Below are 27,976 nucleotides of genomic sequence, written 5' to 3' on the forward strand. Positions count from 1 at the left end.
CTTCGCTGTCAGAAGGGGATTTGGTGTCACCATGGTGGGTAATGGCTGTGAGTTTTTCTGGTGTGGTAGTTGCCTCGCTGGTCGATTGACGATCGGTTCCATTTGAATGCCGCATTTGGGCCACTGATTTGCGGATAGCTTCGGCTGTGGTTGCTTCGGCTATGGCGTCGGCAAGGGAGATGTCACCCTTGGACATTAGTCTGCTTTGGAGCACTGGATCTTTCAGGCCGAGAACGACCCGGTCTCGCATGGCCTCATCCTGGTTAGCGAATCCACACAATCCTCTAAGTTCCCTCAGGTCGGCCACGAATTCACCGATGCTCTCGCGCTCGCGCTGGTCTCGTTGATAAAAATCATGCCTTCGGATAAGAGTTGGTACAGCCGGAGCGTAGTGGTTCCGGAGGATGGGAGCTAGGTTGTCCCAATCCATCGTTTTGACATCTGCGGGCTTTGCTAGCGCCTTGGCCATTTTGAAAACGGCGGGTCTGCAGTGCATTAAAAATACCGCCCGTTTTTTGCTGCCAGTGGTGTCTTTCAAGTTGTTGGATTCCAAAAACATTTGGAAATGATCAATGTAGAACTCCCAGTCCTCGCTGGCTGTGTTAAATAGTGTGGGCGGCATGGCACTGCTGGCCATTTCGCTGGTCGTCTCTGCGCTGTCTGCCACGTGCTGGTTAGCCTTGTTGTCTCAGAATCCCATCCTTGTCGCCAGTGTTAAGTATGGTTGGTGGGTCCCAGGAATAGACGAGACTTGGGTAGGGAACAACAGCTCTTTATTTACAGATAGATTCTGAGACTGAGACCCTAGCGCGCGGCAGCTCTTCTTATAAGAGCTGGCCGTGGCTAGGCAGCCAATGACAACTCTTTAAGTTTGCCACACTTGGTTTCAGCCAATCGCAGCAAACCCTGTATGAGCCAATCAGGAACGTTCAAGCCAATCATGATCCGGCTTTTCTGGACCAATAGGAATACAGGGTTTCAAGCCTGCTAATATGGAACACCCTCCCCACTCCAGGGTAAGGATACTGCAAAATCTCCATTCCCTCCCCACTCCAGGGGAAAGATACTGCAAAATCTCCATTTTATGTTCCCACCACTTCTTGCTTACAGGCAAAAGGGTATTTCTTTCAAAGATCCCAATGCTCCATTGTTGCTACTTTGTCATGCCATTGTTTGTAGACAGTCTGTGTGATCTTTCTGCAGTAGCTAAGCAGGTAATCCACTATTTTTTCAGCTTCTTTGCTGAGACTATAATGTTTTTTGTTACTCAATTCTGGATTTGTATGCATTTGTTCTTAAAACCTTGGTCCTGTGCAACTAGAATTATTACTGTTACATACAACAATATGAAATCACAGATGCCAGTTCATTAACTGATGTTGGCCCTCCTTACACATCAAATTCTTCCCAAGAACCTAAGATGTTGTAATATAATGATGTAATATATGAGTGGATCCAAGCAATGTTGTCTTTTGCTCTTGACAGGTGAAAATTTTGTTCAATGGATACATTTTCTGAGCACTGTCCAAGATTTTGTGGTATAGTATGCAGTGTGCCAATATTATTATTATTGTTGGTCCCCCAGTCAGCCAGATATTTAGACTGAATTTGGCATTTTTATCCCCCTACTAAGTCTTTCCCATGAACCTGGGATAATGGTAATGATGATGATGATGATTAAAGCTTGGGTTTTAATGCTTGCTGCCTAGTTCATTGCCAAAAACAGGGAAAAAGATTCTTGAGTATATTTAATATTAAGAAAAAGAACCCTCCACAGGTTTTCCAAAGATGAACAATGACTAGAACTGTTAGATTTTATCAGTAGAGATTATCATTTTCAAAAGAAGAACTGTATGAAAGTTAAAACTTTTTTTTAATGTCGCATTATTAATGTAGATTTGTTCTTAGAAGACAATGACTCAGAGTTGCTTCATATTCAAAATATAAAGTATGGCCAGTGTTCTTGTCTCTGTTGATATTATTTATTACTTATGTTTTTAATTAAATTTTAGTTTTGATTCAGCTACCAGAACATGTGTATATGTTTGGAGTGTATATAATGGAGAAAGAAACACACTTAAATGTAATTGTATTTCTTGTGCAGTATATGTCCTATTGCACGCTTCCTGGCACTCCTTTTTCTTTTACTAGATAGCTGCTACATTTTATATCTATTTCAGTTGATCACAACGATGAAACGAGGGCATATTATGTTCCTGTAATTATATGTAAATTACCTTGATCTTGATAGGATTTATTTCTATCCAGACATGCATAAAATTGAATGCATATGAGAGAAGTACATCCAAAGAAACCTTGCTACATTGACGTTAATAATAAGTGAATTATATATTCTACACCCAAATCTGAAGGAAGCCCTTGGAATGAGATCCTTCTGAACTGCCACAGGATGTTTTGAGGACATCAGTGTTAGCCATCTGAGCAGATTAAAATGAGAAACATTTGGAAACGTTATCATGGAAATTTCTATGGCAGCCAACCAACCATTCTCTCATCCGGGATACATTATTCCATTTCCTACCATATTCATACAGAATCATGCAGAGAATTTTGTGCTGACTGCATGCCTTCACTCATAACTGAGCTGTTTTGGGAGGATTTTTATTGTTGTAGTTCCTTAGAGTTTTCTTTCTGCTAAAAATAAAACAATGTCTTCTCAAATAAACTGATGCTTCCTCATTTTTCCTCCAGTATGTTAGCTAATGAGAACCAGAGTGAATAGTTGCTAGATAATGGTGGTTGGAATGGCAATCAAGTTATGGGAAAATAAATAATATTTACATAACTCATGTAAATTAGGTTAGGTTTTTAGATTTTTAAATAATGCTGTTTTTAATCAGAATTATCTAGCATGCACACATACAACCTAGTCTTCAGAAAAAACTTTATGTGTCATTGATGACATACAATTCAGAATCTAAGGTGTGTGTGCAATGATTATCTTACATTGTTGAAATTGGTTGGTATTGAAGTAAAGTTCCTGGTTTTAAACAGGATCACAAATGTACTTATTTTTAGAGATGCTGGTTCAGGGGTCTCCTGTCCAAGAAGACCCCCAAAACAAGAAATAATAGACTACTGGGCCTGGAATCATCCATGGTTTATTGCTAAATTATTCAAAAGTTACCATTTGAAATATGCAATCAATCCACAGGGAGAGCCCTAGGCCCATAATAACTGTAGTACCTCATCATCTTTAAGACCCCAACCATTTATCTGCTCTTTGTGTTTCCAGGAATTATTGTATTTAATGTCAACAGCAGAGGAAGTAATTATCTGCTAGGCAAAAGGAGGCAAATTCAATGATAGCAAAGTAATGTGTGGGAGATAGTAATGGGCAACTGTGTGGGACAGGAGACATCGGGCAAATAAATCAGAGAAACTAGCAATGGAGATGTTTTGTAGAAAGCCTGTAAAAGCACCTTCAAATGTGGGGTGCAATTGAAAAGAATTGTACTAACATTGTAACATTTTTAACTAAGAAAAAGATAAGATCTTTGATATTGATATCTCTTTTGTATGCATGCAAATTCTCCCCTAGCTTCGTGTAAATTAGGAAACAGTAACATTTGTTTGGTTTTAGATCTATATTTGAATGCATTTATACAAGATAAATATTATTGGATGAGTATTTAAAGCCCATTGACAGCTCCTTGTATTAAATAAATAATTTCCTTTTCATAGTCTGGAGGCCCAATCTATGCAAAGCTTATTTGGGTTAATTGCCAGAGAAAAAACCCACCAAAAATATCCTTTTGTCAGCCTAGTTTTATCATTCTCCTTTTTTTCCTATTTGCTATCAATCCAGAATGCAGAGTAATTGGTTTTCGTTTTAAAAAGACAGGTTATTGTTAAATATTAGAGGGGAAATTTTAACAAAGAGGAAAAGTTCAATACTAGAAGTGGTTCCTGAGGGAGGTGTTAATTTCTCCTTCATAGAATGTGTTTACGCAGAGAATGGTCAGCCATTTGTTGGGAGTGCTTTACTTTGAATTTCTATATAGACCATTAGGTTGTTTGTGTGTGTTGGCATAGTGGTCAAAATGGCATCTTTCATTGCTAGGATTATTTTATAAAAATGTCGTCATTCTTGCTGTTTTGTATTCTGAAGTCTCATTTCAAATTAATCTTACCTGGAGGACTACAGAAGAAGCCATCTTTTTCATAGTCTGGCTCCACCATCCTCCTTATTCTTGCTTCTCGTTCTCCTTGTAAAGCTCTCTGCCCTTTGCTGATGCCCAGATCTCCAAAGCTAACAAAAGAAATAAGGCTATCTTTAGGAAACTCTAAAACTGAGCATTTTTTCTGTATCAGCTCAGCTGATTGACTTAATTTCATTACGCAGGGATGGAAGATAAGGCTTTCCTATTTTGATTCCAATGATATCCCTGATTTGGAATTTACAGATACATAGATTGCCATTATGTATCTTATTGTTATTTCAATTAATTAATTTCAGAGTATATCTGGGGGAAACAATTTTCTCTTAGAATACACCAAATGGTTGTTTCCAGCACAATCAAAATAAAACTTATTTTTATCATGCAGCAAAGTCCTTCTAAGTGGGAAGAAAAGCCCCCAATATTGGACTCCATTACTAGTAGGCATTTTAATTCTAATCTAATTGAAAAAAGAAATACTAAGTCTTTTCGGCTGCTTGCCCAATTTCTTGGTTAATGTTTGTTGTCTTCCACTAAAATAAAAATTAATACGAAACTACATGCTACATCTGGAGTGTGGAAGTGTCATGTATTGATTATATATATTGATGGTGCTATGATAAAAATATAATTAGAGAAATTATATTTGAGGTTTTTATATTCCATTTTTGATAGCTGAATATTTCTGGATAATTATTTCTATTACAATAATGTGATAGAAAATGTTTGATAACCATTGGCTTTTCTGATATTTGGGCATCCACTTTGCAAACAAGACCAGTACTTTTTGGAATCAGGACCATCAAAAACTGGCTACCATAGGGATGCTCATTCATATTTGGTTGTCATGATAGATGTGGGTTGTCATAAAATACCTAAAATATGACAAAAAGGCAAACAAATATAACTAAAACTTAATAAATGAATACATAGCAAAAGAGAGTTCTATGCCTTAAACTACTTTAAAAGTCAGACTTCAAATGCACCATTCTTTCTCATTAAGAATGTCCTTTCCTTCCACACTTTCAGCATATTAGAGCCATATTCACCAGAGTCATTTCTCTCTTTTTTTCAGGATTCAACATTCTCCTGAGAATAAGCTTCTCACAATTACATACTTTCTTGTATGCAGATATGGGGCCTAGAAACTTAAAGTAAGTTTGAAAGATGGCACTCAACTAGTGGCCAGAAATTCTAGCCTTTAGTATTTTTAAAATCAGATGTTCCATTTGACAGAGGGAAACTATTCATGGGCTCAAGTGGTGCCTATTAATAGCAACCACTTACACTTATATTAAGAATGTGTGATTCTTAATCCATGCTTCCTGTTGTTGATCATCTTCATCAACAACAATATATATTTTGCACCTGGTCCTCAAAGAATCCCATTCATGTCTTCCAAACTCTAGAATCCTATCCTCTGAAATAAAGTCATTTAATGCATTCATTTAATGGCCACATAGTTCTCAGGCAATAATCTTAAGACTGTAGAAGCAGAATGCAAAAAAATAATTCATAGACATGGGTCTCTCTTCACAGAGACCTTTTTCCTCATTATTTTAATGCATGTCATGATATTATTGTCACTGGAATAACAACAACAACAATAATAGAAATAATAATAGCAACCTGTTATCAATGAAGGGAGAAAGGGAAAGCATCTTTTTATAGCCTGTTTGGCTTTTCATATTCTTCCAAACTGTGAGCTTTCTGCCAATCTCTGTGTCTCGTGGTTCAAAACCCTATTTATAACGAAGAAAGGAAGATGTTAAAAAACATTAAAAGTGATCACACTTTTATCAGCTACCACAGGTATTTTGGTATATGTTCAAATCAGTCTTGTTTTTTAAAATATGTACAGCCTTATGATCCTAAAGCCATGAGGATGGAAACATTAGAATAGGCCTGTTTCATTCGAATCAAGATTTTCAGAGTATCTTTAGACATTCTTGTTATTATCAAAAGTTTTGAATAACCTCAATTTTTTTCATTTCGGACCATGTAATTCTCATTCATTCAGGTAGGCCTTAGGCAAGAACAATCTACAGAGAGTGGGGTTCAAAACAGGCAAGATGGCTGTCATGGTGGCACAATCCAAGCCTGGTGGGATTATTTTATGTGGGTAGATATGGATGAGACTTACACTGGGCTACCTAACTTCCATTTTGTCTGTTTTGACACCTTTTGTAATATGTGAATGAGTCCCCTTACTAAATAACTACTTCTTATTTTGATGCTGCCTTGCAAGGAATCAAACCAATTACCAAATATATAATGGAGCCCATTCACAATCTAGAAAAGCCTATAATTTATCCCAGAATGTATAAAGGACATGTGATTTAATGATTTCTAACCATCTAAAAGGGCAGAATTTAAAAACAGTATTTTAAAGTCTCTTAACTTTTTTCCCAAGCATTCTCACTGGTACCCTTTAGGAAGAGGAAAAAAGTGGACAAACAGTTAAGCACTCTGAATCTAGTTCGTCTTAATTAGTCTGACTAAAGGCCTTCAAGCATACTTTCAATTCTATCTGGCAATTGAGTTTAGCTTCTTTATATACAAAGCACTGAACTATGTGGCCGTTCACTTAACATTTTAGCTTAGGGGTAAATTAATTAAAATCAAGTTTTGGGGAAAGTATGGTGAAATGCAGTTATCATCCTGAAATTTATTTCCACATGCTGCTGGGTGGAGAACAGATAGCAAACTTTTAAAGTAATCACCCTCCAACTGTAGTCCTCCAAAAGACTAATATCCCCACCATCTCCCCTCCCTGTGAATACGTACTTCAGTTGTAGTCTGGGAAGCATCATATAGGCATGGCTCTTTGAAATCACAAATAAACTCCCATGTTAAGTAATCAGTATGAACTCACCCACATGGGGTCAGAAAAATCTGGCACATTTCCTACTAGTAGGCCCACCAAAGTACAGATCAACACAGTCACCGAACAGAACACCAAGACAGCAATTGGCCACTCAGCAATCACTTGGGATAAACTAAAAAAGAAGCAATAAAAATAAAATAAAAACACAAGCAATTGTTTTTTCTTTCATTTTCTATTCCATTTATTTGATTTGATGATCTGTCACAGGATAGAAAAGTAAATAGACAAAATAAATAGATGGGTTTTAAAAGTAATCTAGTGATGTCGTTTGATGACTTCTCTGCAAAGAGAATAAATGGTGCTATTGCCTATATTTGCTTTCTCATACTAGTATATGTTATCTTTACTTTAACTACAAGTATTACACTCCCATAGGATGAGGGCTATATTGTAGCATGCTGGGATCCAGTTGATCAAGGAAGATTGTACCAAACTGTCATGCAAAATGTAATTGAAGTCCAGTCCTCCAAAGGCAAACAAGCAAAAACTATTGTGAGAACATAACCCTAATCTCTTGTGTTTCCTTCCTTTGATACAGTCTTTTACCTAATTTGGGAAACACTCTTGTTTTGTTTTAAAGATTTAACAGACAGGTCGTTTTTCCCTCTATCTGATCAAAATTGTTGGTATCTCCTGCCCACTACATAAACCCAGAACATAAGATCTCCATTAGGTCAGGCCAGGGGCCATTTCATCCAATACTTTCCCACACAATAGTCAGCCAGATGTCTTTAGGTGCCTCAAATGGACAGTAGTGGAGATAGGCATCTAATTACAATTTCCAATGTATTGAAGTTCCGTGAGATTTAATTTTACTTTTGTTTACACTATTAGGGAACATTCCAACATTCCTCACACTTATATTTTGAAGTAAGTTCTAGATTTATTTTTCTTTTTTTCCTGAAATATAAATACTGGTGTAGTCCTTCATTCTCACATTACATTTTAGTAATGGATGCCTTACCATGATAAACAAGCAATGTCACCAATTTGAAGTTATAGCATGTAAAACTCAAAACATGACTTATTTCATGCAGTGAATCAGTATATCTGGGTATCTGCAGAATACAGTAAGAAAAAGTTTACATGTGGCTATGGTGGTTTAATTGAAGCTCCATCTGGTTTTTATGTGAGTTGTGATGGACAGAAAAAACAGGTGGAGCTTCAGACACACCATCATGGCTGCCATCTTGATTTTTTATTTTGCGATTACACTCTGAAGACACTTGATATGTTCAGGATACAATCAGGAGTGGGATTCTACCAGTTTGGACCAGTTCTATAGAACCAGTTGTTACGATTCTGTGCAGTTCAGAGAACTGGCAAATCAAGTCACTGGCTGTCCTCTCCCCTCCTGTTGGATTTCTTGCTTTCTAGTTAATCTAAATCATTGTTGTACTGTTTTGCCTTCACCCAGGAGGCTTTCCTGAGGCCCAGTCGGGGTGGTATTCAGGGGGTTGGGTGTGGGGGGGTGGGGAAGAAGTGGCTTGAGAGTAGAACTGAACCTTCCTTAGGACTGAAGCTTCTATTTTTCAGTGCAGACTCAGGCAGCTGACTGTAGAAAGGTAGATCTATGAGTGAATCTGTGATTTTGCAAGCAACTCAATCTGCTTTGCCTGATTTTGGGTAAAAGTTGCTCTTTTTTAAATAAAAAAAATCAATATTTACATAAATTTTTACAATATTTGCATACAAGCCACGCCCAGCCAGTCACGTGACCACCAAGTCACCCCCAGTTAGCAAGCCACACCTACCCGGTCACATGACCACCAAGCTACACCCACAAATTAGGCCATGCCCACAGAACCAGTTGTCAAGAAATTTGAATCCCACCCCTGGATACCATCCCTGTTTATAGAATAGAGATACATTTTTGGGGTTAGAAATTCTCTGATAAGCCTTAGTATTCAACAATCATGGCATAACAAGTTTGCCACTTTGGGCAGTTTTACTGGGCTGCATCTTCCAAACTTCCTAGCCCAAAGGGCACAGACTAGGATTATTAGCTACATAGATGGGAAAGTCTGAAGCATAAGAAATTGTATTTTAATAAATCTAGTATAACTCAAGCTTGAATATAAGAAAATGTACAAAATTGTGAAAGGAAATGTGTTAAAAGAAAGCCAAACAAGGCCAGCTAGAAAATATGTCAATGACATACTGTAGAGTACTTGTGCTGAATCTTGACTCTTTTAAAAAAAAGAGTGAAAAAATTGAAGCATTAATAGAGCCAAGTCCCAGCTAAATACTGTAAATAAGGAAAGTAATGATTACATGTTGAAGAATGACTAGATATATTATGTAGGCATACTTCTAATTTGCCTGCTTGTGGGTACAGTAGGGTTTTTTTTTTAACATGGGTCTGATTTTTGCAGTTGTCTTATCTGCTATAAACTGGAAAAAAAAGCACACGTAACTCAGCCAATGCAAGGTGACTGTATGACCACTCTCCCACGTCTAAACTCTGAGGAAATCATAAATGATTCCCGGAATACTTATTATCATGGTGCATGAATAATAGAGCAGGAGTGGTATGGTGGCCTAGAGGTGGAGCTCTTGCCTCACAATCAGGAGGCTGTGAGTTTGATCCTAGGTAGAGGCAAATATTTTTTCTCTTTGGGCATGTTGAGAATATTCTATTAAAAATAACTCCTCATTGGTGACAGGAAAGGCGTCCGGCCAGTAAGCACTCAGGTTGCCCAGGTTGCAGCCCACAAGGGGTTTTGGGGTCGTTAAAAGGAGATAATGAAGAAGAAGAAGTAGGAGAAGGAGAAGAAGAAGAAGAATAGAGAAAGGGGCCCAAGCTATGACGTTATTTCTCAAGCTCAGCAACTTTAAGACTTGTGGGCTTCATCTCCTGGAATTCCATAGCCCCCTTTCTCTACACATCTTAAAAGTTGCTGATAATGAGAAACATTGAGCTATGGTATAGAAGAAAATAGTGACAACAAACAAAGCACTATGCATGCGAGCAACCCATCCAGCAATGAATGCCATATGCAAGATCAGGACTGATGCTAGGATAAATATGTGAAATTGTTCTTAAACGAATATTCTAAATATATGGGAGTTACACTCCATTAAACAGATTGCTTCTCTAAAAATGTAGGGGCTTGCTTTATAAATCCTGTAACCCAGATCCAAAAAGAAGCAGCTGACCAAGACCAAACCATGATCTATTTGGATAAGTACAATTTTAGGAAAGCAAAGTACATCTACCACAAAGTGGAATCCGAACAAGCGGGAAGCTTTTTAATGAGACTCATGAACTCTTAATCTAACTGCTTGCCTTTGCCTGCCTGGAATTATGCAAGAGTAATAATTTGGCTCATTCTAAATAACTGGATTGAAGGAAGAAAATGTGAAATAATAGAAGGGTATGAAATAATGGATTTTAACCTACCTCTTTGGCATCCTGAACACTTTGTCATGTCTGTAGGGAGAAAGATAATCATTGGCTTATTAATTTCATGCCAAGCATAGTTCTTTATTGATTTGACCATTTAGCCTTCTGAGCAAGAAAAACGCGAAGTCAAAATTCCATGATGTAACACAGGCAATAAGCCCTAATGGGCAGTATCTATACTTGGATTGTTTATTTCAGGAGTGAAATTTATTCATCTGATTGGTAACTATGTGTCTTAAATCACCAGTGTTTCTCAAACTGGTATTTGTGGGTTTAAGTTGAACATTTTTAGACCAACAAAAAAGCTAGTGAGTGTTAACGTGGGGAAGGCTAATCTAAGACATTTTTTATTTTCCTTTGTTAAATTCAAAGTCATGCTAAATAAAGATAAGTGATACATAATTTTCATCATCATATTTATGTTGAATTACGTAAATGATACCTTAGTTAAAGAGTTTATTTAGATTTTCAAACCCATCAAGGCTTTCTTTGGAGATAAGACACTCACTTCCAAATCTTGCTTCACCTTAGAGATTCAATTCCTATGGTGTTGAATTTTGCTGTAGATTTGGAGTTAGTGTTAAGAATCTTTTCAAGAATTTTGTTCATACCTTTGAGAGATCAAGACTGCTAGGATTCCACCTCTCCTAAGGCAATACTTTATAAGATTTTTCTAATTGAAATTTGACTTGCAGTTGCCCCCAAAGCAGGCCATAGACCATAACATACCTCTGGTGGAGATCAGAAAGAAGGCAAAATATTAACTCTTTTATTGCTCCTCAGGAAAGGGTGCACTCAGGAAAGAGTGCATTACAGTGCACTCTTTCATAATATTTTGCCTCCTTATGGCCAGCTCAGGAAAAGTTACAAAAAATATCCAGATTAAGAAGTATGCACTGCCAAGACCTCTACTCTACCAAGAACTAGGCATGAATAGAAAGTTCAAAGAATTTGCAAGCTCTACTAGGGCCATAATATTGACATGACTTTTTATGATAAAATGGAAGCGAAATATGATATCCATTAAAATGTAGGCACCTTTTTAGAGATCAGGTTTTACTGAATCAGTTGATTCATCAGTTGATTAATTTATGAATTAAGTGCTCAAATTCTGCTTCTGAAATATAAACACAAGTATTTCCATTGAAATCATGGGGCAGCTTTCCCCAGCTTGGTGCCTTGCAGCTGTTATCATTCTACATCAGTAAGGGAATGTTCTGGCTGCATAGGGTGGGAGTTAAAATCCACCACTTCTCTAGGGCACAAACCATGCCTTTATGGACAATGCCCTTCAACATTGCCCATACTGTTTGAAATAGGAGAGCTTATGGGGAGCAGGAGGATGAATGGATAGGAGGCAATGCAAACATAGCACAACATGCTAGGAAACAGCCAAGAAGCTAGTGAAAAACTGGATTGACCAGTTTCCTTAATGTTAATAATGCTCAGTAATACTGATGACACAGAAATATTTTAAAATACAAAAAAGATAAATACCAACTTCCCAGCTTGTGATTTTTATCTATTTAAGAAACATCAGCATGCGGCATCCAAAACTGAAGATGTTGAAAATTACTTATTTTCTCAATCTCCCCATCCAATTTATTCAAAAATAAAAGCAGATTGCTTGCCCAATCAGGAGAAAAACCTATATTAACCATATATCATACAGCATTCTAATAATTAAAATAAATATTCCAGAATTTGTTTCTGCCTCTAAAGTTTTATTAAAAAATATGATTTTTAAGGACTTTCTTTGGAGTAAAAACACACAAAGAATAAAACTGCAAAACCCACTTGGAAAAGGCAGATGTATTGATTTATGGTACATGGAGTTTTAGCGCTAGACTTAGCTCCCTGGGGTGCACTAATGTTTCAAAATAACACAACCAGCAACCCTTAGATTGGCCTGATGCCAGGAAGAGGATCATTAAACTTCAGCTACTAATGTTGCTGTTGGATAAAAATAAAATGTCTGTTGTCATTAGGTATGGTCCAATGAGAAATTAATGAAGGGAAAGTTATTAAATGAGAATAAGGCCAGTCTATAAACCATCTTGTATCCTGAGGGTCCTTTCATACCTTTTATAGTGTCATACTCATGCTTTGCTATTGAATTTAGTTTGGCTAAGGAGTCATACCCAATCTTCATTTCCAGAGGAAATGGGAACATCTTCATGATATTTACTGGATTGTTTATCATCTATTTGAACAGGTACCAACATCCAAAGTCTCAAAAAATTCAATGGCTACTGTATTATGCAGGTAAAGTAATGCTCTAAAATTAAGCTACTGATGAAGAGCATATAAAATTGGGATAGACATGGAATGGCTATTTTAGAAAGAAATGCATCATCCATTCCTCCCCAAAAGATCAAAGTGTAAATGAAATATCTGTATATACATATACATATGGCTATTATGATTTCATTAGAATTAATGTAGAGCTTATCATAGTGGGAAGAGAATGAGCAGGTGATAGGAGTTCCTACTGCTCAGTCCATTGTCCAGTACTACCCATGAATGGACAGCTTCCTCTTCCTTCCCCTTCTTTGACTCTTATCTATCATGCAGCTATCTACCAGACAGACCTTCAGACTGTCTTGTGTAAGGGAGAACAGATGCCTTCCATGTGGCCCACCTGACTCTTATAGAGACACGCTAAGCTGTCAAAATGTGTGGTTCTTACCTGACTGTTACAACATGGTGTTGCACTGGCCGTACATGCTGCTGGTCGTGTGGCCATTGCTTCCATCTATTCTCAGTAGTCTCATGTCGGGGAGTTGATAGTGAATCCCCACTGGAGCGATGGGAGCACAAAGTAGCTCGGTCCCCATGCCCTGGCAGAGGGGGCAAGGCATAGCTGCTTCTGGTGGCTTCTTGGTGGTTGCAATGATAATACAGGTGAGGCTGGAAGGAGTCCTGAGAGCCAGATGGCACCTGGCCATTGGACCGAGTGGAGATGGGTGCAAGCTTATGACTGGAACTGGGCTGATGGTATCTCACTGTGCTGGGAGAAGCATTGAGCAGACAGTGATGGACTGGGCATCTCCTTCCCCAGGAAATTCCACTGGGGCTTGACTCAGCCTTCCTGATCTCTGGTACATTAAGACAGGTTTGACCAAGCTCTGGATTTGCTTTCTCTCTGCAAGAAGAAAACATTAACTTTGCATTTTTCCTTTCTGTTTCTATCTTTGCCACAAAACGTAGCAAAATCAAATAAATGATATAATACATAATATAGAACACTTGACATTATTCCTTAAGTAAAAATAAAATTTGTCATGACCTACGTAAACATTGAATGAATAGACTTGAATCTTCCATAATTAGCATAATACCATCAAACTGTGTTCCAATTTCCACCAATATATCTTTTAAACTTGTATTATGCAGGCAGCAGGGCTCCTGACCAAATGCTTTGCTCCTCAGATAGAATGACTGAAGAATAGGATTTCAGCCTTGGTAGTGCATCTGCCATTTGATTCTACTGTTCCCATCAGTGGTGGAACATCTAGCATCCAGATGGGAAGAGGAGAGATGGAGTAATGAAGAAGCAAGTCCTGTTGCCCTGCTCAAGCCAACTTTATTGTGACTTCTAGAAAAATCTGCAGGCCCCTCCCATCTTAATAGAAAATCAAAATAATTAGCAAATTTTATCATTCACAAACCTATGTTCTCAATGCTTCAAAAACTTAGGATTGCGAGTCCAGAGAAACAGATGAGTCAAATGAGCTCAGTTTATAGTTTTTTCAAGTAGCCACACCAAAAACATTTATTTTACTCCTGCAATTTCTTTATACTGGAAGAAGAAATGAACATGCAATAAGTTTAACCAATATCTTTTATACTTAGTCACTTTGAGCTCCTAGAAGGAAAGCATGATAGTGCTAGTGATAACCAGTTCAAGGATCATTAACTAAAATAAAACATTTTCTGAAGAAAGATGATCTATGAGGGCTGAATGAAAACCTCCAATATTATATGTGCCAACAGATGGCAGCACTGATGTGCTGACAACAGATCTGAAGTGTTCTTTAGCACCTGTTTTTTTCACTCTAGTTGGTAGGAAGTTGCTGTAAGAAAGTTTGTGCTGCTGTTGTTTTTGAAACAGAAACTTACAGCATGTACTTATCAGTGCACTTTAAGCAATGCAACATGATTGATTCAGGTTGATTATGGTCATGACTTTATTGATGTGAGTCCTGTGCATTGCTTTAAAAAACAATAACAAAGATAGCAAAGTGGAAGAGCTGATTTGTGTGATCAAGAACAAAGTGGATAACTCATGACAACAGCCAATAATTTCACATGAGACATAATGATGAACTAATTAACTGGCAATAGGTGGAGTGTTCAAAAGGAAATTACTGACAATTGCATTTCACTGGAATGTGTGCATTACGTTATTGACATTTTTAAATATTAGAGGAAATATGCCTGATGGGTTCCTCCCATAATAATGGCAGAAATGAAAGCTTCAAGAATTGAAATTTGCATCAGCACCAAAGAAATATGGAAGTTATTTTTTCTATATTTTTCTTTTCCATTTCCTTGTTTGTACCCATAATTTTGTTTTTTTCCTGCTTGTCCTCTTTTTAATTGTTTTTCTTTGTTCTTATTTATAAAAAAGTATTTTATACTTTTGTTGAAATTTAATAAAGTTGTAAAAATAGAGTTGACATTTGCCAGCAATTGTTTTGTAGTGCTACTACAACTAAAGAGAGGGATTTGTTCACAGCATCTTGACAGCTGATTAGTCCTTGAAATATCATCACAAAGCTTCATCTGCGGGGGAAAAAAAAAATCAAAACCTAGGCTTGGCAAGAAAATAAGGATTACAGATTTATTGGGATACAGCTGATATTATTCACATGGATTTCCTGGAACCTAAAACTATCAATTCAGAACACAAGATTGCAACACATAAATCTTTGAAATATTGATTACGCAGAGTTTGCAAACACAAGAATGGGATTTTTACTAACAATACCAGGCTCATATTTCACAACCCACCTAAGAAGTAATTGCATAGTTGGATCTCACCATCTTACCTCATCCACCATTCAGTCCAGACTTGTCATGCAACTTTACCTTTTCCCTAAATTGAAAGAATGCCTTCATGGCATCTGTTTGACTCAAATACAGAGGCAGAAAGGACTGTCGGAGCTTAGTTGAAAAGACAAATTTCATGATGGTTTTAAACAATTTTCCATTGCTGGCATGTAAATAATGGTGTTGTGTGGAGAAGTAAATAATAGAGTTATAACTGAACTCATTTTAAGGATTGCTTTCCTGTTTCATTTATTTAAGCTAACATGGAGGTGGAGACAATACTTTTTATTCGACTCTTGTAGATCAATATGTTTATTCCTATTACACATAAATGCCTTCAACCCATCTTTCATTTGCTGGTTGATATCACACATCCTTTCTCTTCTCATGATCTACACCTGGTGGCTAAGATGCCATTTTGTATATAGGGTCATAAGATGGATCAATGCATTGATGCATAGATTTTTTTTTTAAAAAAATACTCTTTGGAATCTTATAATGATCTCAAATTACACTCAACTTCATGTTTTTAAGCTAAAGATAGGGGCAGACCAATTAGCCAGACAGGGAAAAATGCTAAAAAGGTTTGACACTTTATAGGGCTTATCTCCGAGCAAATAGTTGGCCAATGATGTTCTTATACCTTAAGGGAAATTGCAAACCCATTTTTAAATTGCGCACTAAAAGAATTCACATTTTCTTTTTAGTTTGTAAATTAGTAATGCCGTTAGGACTAATTTGTCGGAGGCAATCTATATATTCTTTCCTTTGGGTGTCACTTTTAGGATGACTTTTTAACATAGTCATTTGGTCCATTCAACCAAGGAAAACAACTGCCTCCATTACCCCTTCAGATTGTTGTATTTAAGGTAATTCATTGATTTATGGATAATGATCTATCACAATGTGCAACAAAAAGAAAAGATCTTAATGGATAGTGAAGTCTTCCATTGTTATAGCGCTGTAATAATAATGTTGATGCTGTAGTGCGAGCTGAAATATTCCCCCAATCATAGCACAGAGACACCAGCAGCAGCAGCTTTCAAATGTTGGTCTCCCAGCTTCGTTTGCCTTGCCCAGCTGGTTGCGACCATGAAACAAAGAAGAGAATCAACAAAGCAGACATCACAGAAGAAAAAAGGGAGGACAACAGCTCGACTTTGGCAACGCAGCTGCTTGACTGCTTTTCTTGATTTGTCTCCCCTATAATTTTCATTAGCAGAAAATCTCTCTGTTTGTACCAGAAACCAAAAATATTCTGAGAAGCAAAACAAGGAAAAAGCAAATAGTACGGAATGGGGAGAGGTGCATAATACATCCTCTTCTCCTTCTCCTCCTCCTCCTCATCCTCCTCCTCATTTTTAGCCATTGTCTATCCACTGCAGAGTGAAGGCCTCTTCTGCATTTTTCCAACCAACACGGTCCTGAGCTTTCTTTTACCAATTGGGCCTGCAATACTTGCTGATGTCGTCACTCCATCTTGTTTTAAGTCTTTTTTGTAGATGCTTTTTATCAAGTGGGATCCATTTTATGACTGCTTTGATCCACCTGCCATCAGTTCTTCTTGCTACGTGACCAGCCCATTTCCATTTCAATTCTTTTGCTCTCTTGATGATGTTGTATATTTAAAACATAAAACAAACAATGAGAATTGCAGAACTGCTATGGAAATAATATGAGGTTTGTTCTTTTACCCCAATTCAAGTTCAGGATATGCCAATAGCCAGTTATAGTTCTGCTTGTCATTCATACAATATATAAAATATTGAAAGAGTTCAAAATCTGATAAACTATATAATATGACCCCCACCCCTCCCAGATAAACTTTTTGTCTGTATTCTGTTGAGCTTTTCTCTCCATTTTAATCAATCTCCCAATTTCTGATAAATGGCCAGTGCAGGATTTCTTTTGAAGGTTTTAGGAGCTCATTCAAAAGCTAACACACTGGAACAAGAATGCCTGAAACCAAATGAGAAGCAATGCTAATTTTTCAATATACTCCTTTAAATATTCCCACTGATTCAAACCTGCAGGCTGTCATAGTATGAATTAATTGACATTTTTGAACAGTATTTAAAGACGGATCAAACATGCTGTGGTTGTCAAACCTAGGCATTGTTCATGCTTACTCCATGGCAGTTAATTCACAATTTGCTAAGAACAGTTGTAGCTGTTGCATCAATCTGTCAATGAAAGGAACTTTTAAGGTGTTTCTTTTTTTCTGATTCAGTAGTACTGCCACATCCATAGGCACCCTCAAATTGTGTGCATGTGCCTTCAAAGAATGCAAAACAAAAGTATGAAAGCAGTATTTTACAGGACTGTTTGCCTTCCCATAATTGAGTATATCTGTCTTGTTTGGACATTCAGCCTATTTATGCTTAGGGCCCTTACCGTGACAACTATTTTTATTAATAGGGGAGATAAAGCTGAACATAAACAGCGCATCATTCCAAACTGCCTCTAATTTCAAGTATGGGTGTTTTTACGATTTAAGATTTATATTGACTGTTTCCTAGTATGATTGATTGCTTATTGTACCCTATGACTATCATTAAGTGTCGTACCTTATGATTCTCAACTCTTGCCGAATGTATCTTTTCCTTTATGTATAATGAGAGTGTTTACACCAAGACAAATTCCTTGTGTGACCAATCACACTTGGCCAATAAAGTATTCTATTCTATATTTAAAATCATGAAAGATACAAGGAAACTTTGTGGAACCACTTAAGGCATGTTTCCGAGGGCATGGCTGTGGTCCTTTAGCTCTCTTTTAAATGGTAGAGATACAGTATAATGGTACCTTGATACTCATCATTAATTTGTTCTGGGAGGCATGATAAGTACTAAAATCGATTAGTATCAAACACATTTTTTTCCATAAGGAACAATGTAGTGAATGAGTCACAAGGCAGCCAACACCGACAGGTTCTGGCTTATGCATTGAGGATCAAACAAACGAGGAGTAATGGACCAAAATTTTCACATCAAAATGTGTTGAGTGCCAAATTCAATGAGTTTCAGAGTAGTTGAGTACCAAGGTACCAGTGTAGATCTCTCATAATATGTTTCTCTTGTTTGTCATCTAATTGGCCAGAAGTTCACAATGGGACTGACATCCAGATTATCAAGATAATCAATTGAGTCAAACATTCAGTACAAGAAGGACTGCTTCAATATTCAGGCCAGTCTGGTAAATATCTTAATTCAGGATATCCAGAAATTCTTAGATTAGCACCACAATATCTTTTTCCAGAAATAATATTTTAGAAACTTTGAATTCTTTAATTCCTGGCAGCTCCATTTTTTTTTAAAAAAAGAAGGATGTTTTCTGGTCCATCAAATTGTTAGGATTAAAACACTGACAACTTTATAATCACAACAGCTAAGCAAAACTAAAGAAAGCCCATTTATTATGTCATAATCCCCAAAATGCAGCCATCTCCCTATCTCCCAACTGGCTTTTCTCTGCAATGATGGTCCTCATCATATATTGATGTTGATGATTATTTCCTCTGTGTTAAAACGGCTCCATTGCTGTTCAGCTTCTCATTATTGGGCAAAATGTAATGATTTCCCTCCCCCCTGGAGTAAGAGATACATGGCAGAATTTTCTAAGTGGGATTTTGTAATAGAGAAACAAATGACAGTCGGATATATGAATGGGATGAGTGCAACATCTGGAACTGAGAGGGCACAATATGCAACAAGAATAATTTCTTTCAGTGAAACACTGAATTAATGGGGCTATATTTTAAGCATAAAGAGAAAACTGACTTGCAATAGAAATTATGATAATATTATGCCCCCCTACTTCTAGACAAGCAGTCTTCCACTTACAACCATTCATTTAATGACCGTTTGAAGTTACAATGTGTTCTGACCCAAACCTATTTCCAAGAGAGCAAATACAAGACAAAGGCAGCAGCCCAACCTTTTAATGTTTCATCTGTGGATTCTGTTTCTCTACAGATAAAAGGCTACTTCCAACTAATTAGCTCCAACAAGAAAGAGTCTTGTCAAGTTTTTGCAAGGCTGCCAAAAAACAACAGATAAGAAATAGTTTACATCACAAGAGTCTTCAAATACCAACTGTAATGTCCACGAGGCTGAGTTTCAAAACGTCTTTGCTTCCTACAAAGAACATCTGATTCACAGCTGCTTTTTATCTTCTTGAAGGAGGGGCCATTACCTTGCAGTCTTACTCCCGAGTCACCCATGCTGTTGTAGCTGTTCTGTTCTGTAGCTGAGCAATCCTGTGCGCATGCGCACTTGGCACAGGCTCCTTGGGAACCTCCTCATCACTGCTGCCAGCCCCCACAATCTCTGAAGGCAGCAGTCCACTCCCTAATGGTCCTGGCCCCTCATCTGAGTCCTCGCTCTCCTCAACTGTCCGCACTTGCTGCCGACTAACCACAACACAATGGCAAAAGGAGACTTAGTTATGAAGAGACAAGTTATGGAAAAAAATTATGACCTTTTTTCACCCTTATGTCTATTGCAACATCTTCATGGTCACGTGATCAAAATTTGGATGCTTGGCAACTGTATTGGATGCTTGGCAATGTATTTATGACAGTTGCAGTGTCCTGGGCTCATGTTTTCACCTTTTGTGACCTACTGATAAGTAAAGTCAATGAGGAAACCAGATTACTTAACAACCATGTTACTAACTTAACCACAGCAGTGATTCACTTTACAACTGTGGCAAGAAAGGTCATAAAATGAGGCAAAATTTATCTTGCTTAAGCAATGGAAATTTTGGGCTCAATTGTGGTTATAAGTTGAGTGCTTACAACCTTTTGTTGAGTTGCTTTGACTTTTAATTCAGTACAGCCATAGTTCTCAGTTTTCTTTCTCGGGTGATATTTAAAGCTATAAGAATATGCGCATCAATTTTTCATTAGATTTGGATGGAGGTTGGACCAGAAACTTCACAGAGCAATTCAAACCAAACCAATTACAATTGAAGAATATCTGGAACATAGAATTTTAGATTTCCACAAGACAATAGACAAATATCTGTCAAGAGTTAAAATGCTCCCAAGACCAAGACCAATTGATTTGGCTTGTGTTCTGCATGCAAAATTATCCCAGGCTACAACATTTGGAAACAGCCAAGGCGTAATGAGATCTAATTCATAATATTATACTATAAAGCTCAGCTAGAACACATTTTTACTATATTAAAGACTGATCTTCCTCTCCTTCTCAATCTAATGCATCTCTTGTGAACATGCTTCTTGAAAATTATTCGAGTAAAAAAGTAATTCATTTCACAAAAACTCCCCTCATATTTAAGTGCTGGTATGTGGATAAATATTAATCAGTGGGACAAATTTTGTCCAACTTCATTTATTTATTTTTATTCTTTTGATCCCACCCCCATGACCCTTATTAGTTTATAAATAACTCAAGGTGTAGAAGATATATAACACCCCACCTATTTTCCCCACAACAACAACCCTGTTAGGTGGGCTGGGTTGAGAAAGAGCGAGTGACTGACCCAAAGTCACCTAGCTGACTTTCATGCCTAAAATGGGATCAGAACTTTCAATCTCCTGGTTTCTGGGCACTTTAACACTAAACTGGCAAACTTTAATCAAGTTGTGGTTAAGCAAGCAAAAAATTAAAGGAACGTGGTAGAGACCGAGCCAACAGTAGCAACATTTGAGGCTGGTCCAATAATGATTATACTGTAGGAATGTGCAGCAGGTTAGGGTAAAGACAGAACCATATTGTAGAAATGCTTGGGAAATGCTTCTTAAGAATTTTCAATGCTTCCACCTGGAATGTACTTAGTGAGGTTACAGTGATATCACTAAGTGAACTTGGAGGGGGCAAGGCTAAGTTAAATCAGCAGGATAAACTGTGTTGGACATTTAAGACACATTCCCGCCCTCCCTGTTTGTTTGTTTTTAAATTAAGAGTAGAAAATTGTTCCATGTTCTCAAGTTTGCACTGAACTTTTCCAAGGTGGTCTTGGGGGCTCCCAAGGCCTCACCAAAAGGTATATGGAGTTATATGGAGACTCCATGGATTGCTCATATTTGGCCTGAAATGCTTTCTAATAAGTAATAATCCAATAACAACTGTGTTTATTGAACATATTTCTGTATATGGAGGAAGGAACTATTCAAATTTTATTTATAAAATTTGTTGGCCGCCCATTTTACCTAATTCAGGGCAGTTTACAATCTTTTGGGTTCTACCAAAGTAATTTGCAACCCAGTACCTTAATCCCTGCACCAAACTGGCTTTCACCAGACTCTAAACATTGTATTATAAAGAGGCAAAAAATAGAAGGCAATGTCCAGTTTGGCAATGATAGGAGCAAAAGACAATAAAGCAGACTATCCTTTTCTTTGGAGAGCAAATTACTGAGACAATGATAAACAACCACCAACCCTTCTTAATTGTGGGGCTTCTGTTATCCGGAACATCGATCCATATAATTCACAACCACCCAGGTTGGAAAATGGCCCTGAGGTTCATTTGAGGACTACTTATAACATGATTAATCAGCTGAGAATACTCTACCAAATTTAACCCCATCCAAACAGCCTAGGAATTTTTGCACTTTTTCAAGTTACTTGGAAGGTATCAGGTTGGGAAGATTGACATTTACATTGTCCCAGCTATTAGGATTAATGCTTATTGTTTATGAAAATAACCATGTCCCCCTGGCTAGTAACCGAGCACTATTTCATGAATGTGACCCAACAGGAAAACAGTTTCAAACAGCACATATTTTTTTCTTCTTTTAGAACTATTGGTAGGATATTTTTTTCTGACAATATCTGTTTTTTCTTGTAAAAGAAAAGATTCATATTTTTAAGTATGCAATTTTTCTGGATGGCAATATTTACTGCTTGTTACATATATGGCATCTGCACTTTTTTCTCTTCCACCAGTTTTAAAGACACTTAATTAGTCTGGTTAAAAGGAGGAAGAGGAAAAGGAAAGAGGAGGAAAAAAAGTCCTGCTTTGGCACCACTTTTTAAATAGTTAGCAAGCACGTGCAAAACCATTTGTCTTGTTTCTTTGTGGTGCCACAGCAGAGGGCTTCACCTCATTGTTTTGTTTATTTGCTGAATTGTAGGAAGACGTGTTCTCTGATACAAATGGCAGATGTATCTCAAGGATATATAAGAAGGCAGGCTTCACCCTGTAGCTAAATAAGCACAGGGACTCATCTGCTAGTGCATGAAAATACACTTAGGAATTAGCTGGCTCAAGAGGAGGCTAGTTTGCATATGGCTCCCCAAAGGCACATAGGATGCATTTTAGATAAAGCCTCCTGCAGCTTATCTATTCTTCCGCACCCACAGAGTGGAGCAAAAGAAAGAAATCTCGTGCCATGGATCATCTGTCCTCAATCTTAGGGCCTTCTCAGTGGCATTTACTGCCCAGCTGTGCAGAAGGCAACATGTTCTTTATTGCTTTTCCCCATCTACTCTGCATCTTACAATAGCAACTTTTCAAGGAAGGGTGGTTTGGTGAGGTGAAGTATGCGTGTGGGTGGGTGGAGGGGAGGGTGCCACGACTGGAAAGCTGTGTCAGTTGGATGCTTGGATTGTTGGGGAAAACAAACAATCAGATTCCCTCCCCTCCCCACCCCACTCCACCATTTTCCATCGCCCAAGGGAGATGCCTCTATTGTCTGGGAGATGAACGGCTCGCTTGGGGGATGCTATTGACAGAACAGATGTAGGGAAGGAGTGGAGAGCAAGGAAGTGCAAGATAAACCCTGGAAAGGAAAGTCAGACGCCAGGGAGATGGAGGGGGCAAACCTACCACCTCCTCGATTGCCTAGCAGGCAAAGCCCATGCCCAGTACTGGAGCCATACCTGGAGGAGCAGGAGCCTTTTTCTGGGAGCTTTGCCTCTGCCCTCTGGCTGGCAGTCGCTTGGACCAGCGCCTGGGAGCCAGCCGCGCCCTCCATGGCCCTTCACACACCCTTTCGGCGCTTGCGGCGTCTTGCGGGCTGCAGCCGAGGGCGGATCGAAGGCGCTGTCCGCAGCTCCGCGGTGCTGAAAGCTCGTTCCAAAGCTGCAGCGGCGACTCTCGCCAGTGACACAGCGCGTGCGCTAATCTTGGGCGACCGGATCGAGGAGGAGACCCGGTCGAGTCGGCCACGTGGTCCGACGGCTGTCAAGAGAAAGAGCGGGTCGAGTCTGGCCCCGCTGGTGGGTCTAAAGGAGGTTCCTTGCACACCAGTGCCCTATTTGTGTTAAAGGACGTCTTCTATGGGCCTCAGATTACCTTGTCGGGACTGACTAGGGTAGCGGGGGTTTGTAGTCCAAAACATTTGAAAGGAACCAAGTAATCCAAGCTTGTTTTGTAAAGCAAGCAGTGTTCCATGACATGTAAACTGTGTAACAAGTCCAGCTTAAAGGCTGTACTTGTTACACAATTGTTATACTTACCTGCCATTTTCAATTATTGTGATATCATTTTTATTTCAATCTCTAAAATGATTTGATTCATTTGGTTGAGTATTTTGGAACTGCAGGAAAGATTGCAGGATTAATATACACAAAGGAAACAAAATAAAATTATGAGAGCTATCTGAAGCCTAAGCAGAAAATAGTAATTTTCTACCAAGAAAAAACAATAAATAAGCATGTCCTTGCAATGCATGAGGATAATATAAATACCTCTGAGAATAATAGCAAAACTCACTTTGATTTTATCATTTCTGTATCATAATAGTAGCCATCCCAAAGGTGCTTTTCCCCCCCTCAAAAGGCAGTCAGACTTTTGTTTGTTTTCTTGCTTGAAAAAGGAAAAAATAAACCCCTTTGGGACAATCATGACCTGGATGATTAAGAATCTCCATAGACATAATCATACCTGCATAACATTCTTTGGGACCTTGGCACTATTTCCTATTGACAAGAGCAATGTCTTTGTTCCTTATATCTTGAGAATCCACAATTCATGGAGGAATATTTTTCAAACTGTTGGAGCTATAAAAACTTAGTAACTCACTCCAATTCAAGTAAGCCCCCCCCCCTTCTAAATGAAGTCTTAAGACAGCAAAGAAAAGAAGCCCTTCTATGATGACACATTGTACTTTTCTTTAGTGTAAAGTCATTTGAGAGCATCTCTTTGTTTGCCTTCTATGCAAATCCCAATGAGTTCAACAGAACCTAATTTTCCCTCCCCTGTAAGTGTTCATAAGACTCTAGCCTGGTATGATGTACAGAAAAGGATAGCTTTTCCACAAATTACAAGATACAAATGAAAAATTTGTCCCAACTATTGAATTCAAGTAAAAGAATCTTTCTAACTTGCTTAAGTCATAAACCTACTGGTTTTACATGGCAGGTTTGCTGGTTTATAAAGATAATCGTTGATGGATCCAAGATGGCTAACTAGTATTCCAGCAGAAAAATAAATCATCTAACAAAAAAGATAATGGATTTTTTTGTTTGAAGTTAAGTGATTTGTTCTCTTCTGAAACTTTCAAAAGAACTTACAAAAATTAAGTACTCAGCTGAAGTCAATTGATTTCATAAAGTTCTATAAACATGTCACTGTATTTTTCACTCAGCAGATTTTTGAAGTCCGCAATCAATCATGATGACTTTATTATGAAGAATAGATATGAAAATCTAAACTAGATCTTCATTTGGGAATTTAGGCAATTCAGCTCAAAACAATTCAGCAGGGATCTAACGAATCCAAAAATGCAATCTAGCTGGGTGGGCATTCTGGAATTTCAATATATGTCATTGTTTCAGTCATCTTTAATTAAAATGAAGATATGTTTGGTGTAAAGTCTATCACAATGTCTCTCTTAAGATATGTTACAAATAAATAAAAAAGGCATTGGAAGTCTTATCCTCAAGAGACAATGTGATATGGGCAATCTTTTTATGTATATTTATTGGGAAGTTGGTTTTAGTGTGTTCACAAAAATTCATTTAGGGCAGAAACATGTGGATTTGTATATCCTCTATGATATGGAACTCATGATAGACGTTAAAGTCTTATTGGAGATAATGTTTCAATTATGGCAAACTTTCTGCAGAAGCTCATCTCATGCAGAAATCAACTTCTTTTTATTATTAATTTTACATTAGGGCTTTGGATGGATAATAATGAACCCTCAGTCTTATATTTCTATCACTGTTTTTACTCTAGCTTTTATTGTTGCCATTTTGACTCCTGAGAAATGAAAGTTCTTAATATTTTGTGATGGTATTCAATGTAACTGTAATTATACAATATAACTGTAGAAAGTGGGAAAGATGCAATGCATTCAAGAGGATTGTTCTAGTTGTTGTTGCTCCAGAGCTAGAAAAACTATTTCAGTTACCATTCCACCCAATTAAAGATTGTGTTACTTTCTATGTAAACCTGTCGTCCTGTTAAATTTGGTTAATTATTTCTGGAGTATTATTTAAGATGTGTTATTCCTGTTAAATTTGGTTAATTATTTCTGGAGTATTATTTAAGATGTGTTATTGCAACATCTAACTTTAAGTCTCAAATTATGTAAAATTTAGATGTTTATGTACTAAGTTGTCTTTTGCATTTTCACACTAATCAGTATGGGAGAATAAGTAACTCGTTTTATTGATTTAGATGTAATAAATAGTAACTTTCATCTCAGACAGCACTACTGTTATATAGGAATTGAAGCCAGCTATATATGAAGGATATTATACTAGAGAAAGTTATTAAATATATTGAACACATTGTTAGACAGCATATAATATTTGCTAAAGATATATAAAGTATTATGTATGGCAGTACATTTTAGAGTAATCAGAACTGCTGTATATTTCACGCACTCACTCATACCCCCCCAAATAATACAGCAGTTTAAACAAAATATATTAAATCTATATTTATTAATTTTTACATTATGTATTAAATATTATATATTAAATGCTACATGTAATTAAAATACTAGAATATGAATATTTTGAAAAAATAGGGTAGAAATTAAGAATTTGAATTGAACATTCTTGAGTGATTTAAATGAAGCCAATTTGATTCCCCTCCAAGACCCATAATGTGGAAGTTATAGTCCACTCCAAAACCTTAATAATGAAGTGAAGGTACTGTTTGCTTAGCTGTGGAGTCTTCTTTAAAAGCTTCATACGCAAGCCAACAATCAGGTCGGCTGTAGAATCAAGGAAAAATTACATCATCAATAGGAAAAGATTCACTTGTTCTATTATGTCCCTATTTACCTTATTACATATTAAGCCCCATTACACTCCATCTTATAAAAGATTGGATATCAGCTATCTCAACTGAAGCACACTAGGATGGGGTTTGTCCTCTTCTTTGGCTCGCTGATCTCCCACAGCATTAAATGGAGCTGCTCCATCTAATGCTGGATCACCACTTAAGTATGAGTCAGCAGTGTGCTGCAGCTGCCATAAAAGCCAATGCAGTCCTAGGCTGCATTAACAAGGGGATGGCAGCAAGATCGTGAAAAGTGTTAGTACCCCTCTGTATGGCATTAGTGAGGCTACGTTTGAAGTACTGCATCCAGATCAGGTCGCCATGATACAAAAAAGAATGCAGAGAAGATCAATAAAGATGGTAAGAGGTCTGGAGATTAAACAGTATAATGAAGGATTAAGGGAACTAGATATGTGTAGCCTAACAAAAGGGATTAGGGCTGGAATGATAGCTGCCTTCCAGTACCTGAGGGGCAGTTATAGAGATGTTAGGATTGATTTATTCTCCAAAGCACCTAAGGGCAGGATAAGATGCAATGGATGGAAGCCCATTAAAGAGAGATCCTACTTGGAACATATGTCAGCATATGCTCCAAACATACCTTGCACAATATAGCCGCTTACTGTATTCCAATGCACTTCTGAAGGGAACAATTTCTGCAGGAAAGTACATGAAGATACATTTCTTTAACCTATGCAGGGGTGGGATTCAATTTTTTAACAACTGGTTCTGTGGGTGTGGCTTAATTGGTGGGCGTGGTTTGGTGGTCATACGACTGGGTGGATGTGGCTTGGTGGTCATGTTATTGGCTGGGCGTGGCCAACTCAATAACACTCACATAGAGGCACACATCTCCTCGCCAGGCCTCTCATGACTGTGGGGATGCTGCAACAGTCGTAAGTGTGAAAAATAGTCATACGTCACCTTTTTCAGTGCCACTCTAACTGAATGGTCATTCTACACAAGCAAAGTACCAGCAAAGGAGGGGAAAAAAACCTCCAGAGAAGTTCCTGAGACAGGAAGTCTAGTCCTGCCAAGAATGTAATAAGGGTCAATGGAGAGGCAATTTCTGTAAGCAACACCAGAATGTTTCCTTCCTGCCTTCCTTACAGGATTAGGCCAGTAATTTCTTTTAACAACTGGTTCTCTGAACTGCTTAGAATGTTAACAACCGATTCTAGTGAATAGGTGCGAACTGGTAGTATCCCACCCCTGAACCTATGCTGTTATGTAGAAT

General features: G+C 37.7%; 1 protein-coding gene across 2 annotated transcripts in view; it reads right to left on the bottom strand.

Annotated features, from left to right (window-relative positions):
- DISP2 (dispatched RND transporter family member 2) overlaps positions 1 to 23,753 on the bottom strand; it is a 34,400-nt gene extending 10,647 nt beyond the window's left edge. Inside the window, exons 1-6 of one of the 2 annotated variants that reach the window (XM_026704106.2) lie at positions 23,382 to 23,752; positions 13,164 to 13,619; positions 10,472 to 10,501; positions 7,057 to 7,180; positions 5,811 to 5,923; positions 4,155 to 4,273 (exon numbers count right to left, since the gene is read on the bottom strand). In XM_026704106.2, the coding sequence (XP_026559891.2) occupies positions 4,155 to 4,273; positions 5,811 to 5,923; positions 7,057 to 7,180; positions 10,472 to 10,501; positions 13,164 to 13,619; positions 23,382 to 23,476 (937 nt within the window). In that variant the 5' untranslated portion in view covers positions 23,477 to 23,752. Of the gene's footprint in view, positions 1 to 4,154; positions 4,274 to 5,810; positions 5,924 to 7,056; positions 7,181 to 10,471; positions 10,502 to 13,163; positions 13,620 to 23,381 lie in introns of both variants that reach the window. The other variant, XM_087921811.1, reaches the window with a different exon arrangement.
- Between the last annotated feature and the right edge of the window lie 4,223 nt (positions 23,754 to 27,976).

The sequence above is a fragment of the Pseudonaja textilis genome, chromosome 1, assembly GCF_049901715.1.
Source record: "Pseudonaja textilis isolate UNSWEBS1 chromosome 1, rPseTex1.2, whole genome shotgun sequence".
Lineage (NCBI taxonomy): Eukaryota > Metazoa > Chordata > Lepidosauria > Squamata > Elapidae > Pseudonaja > Pseudonaja textilis.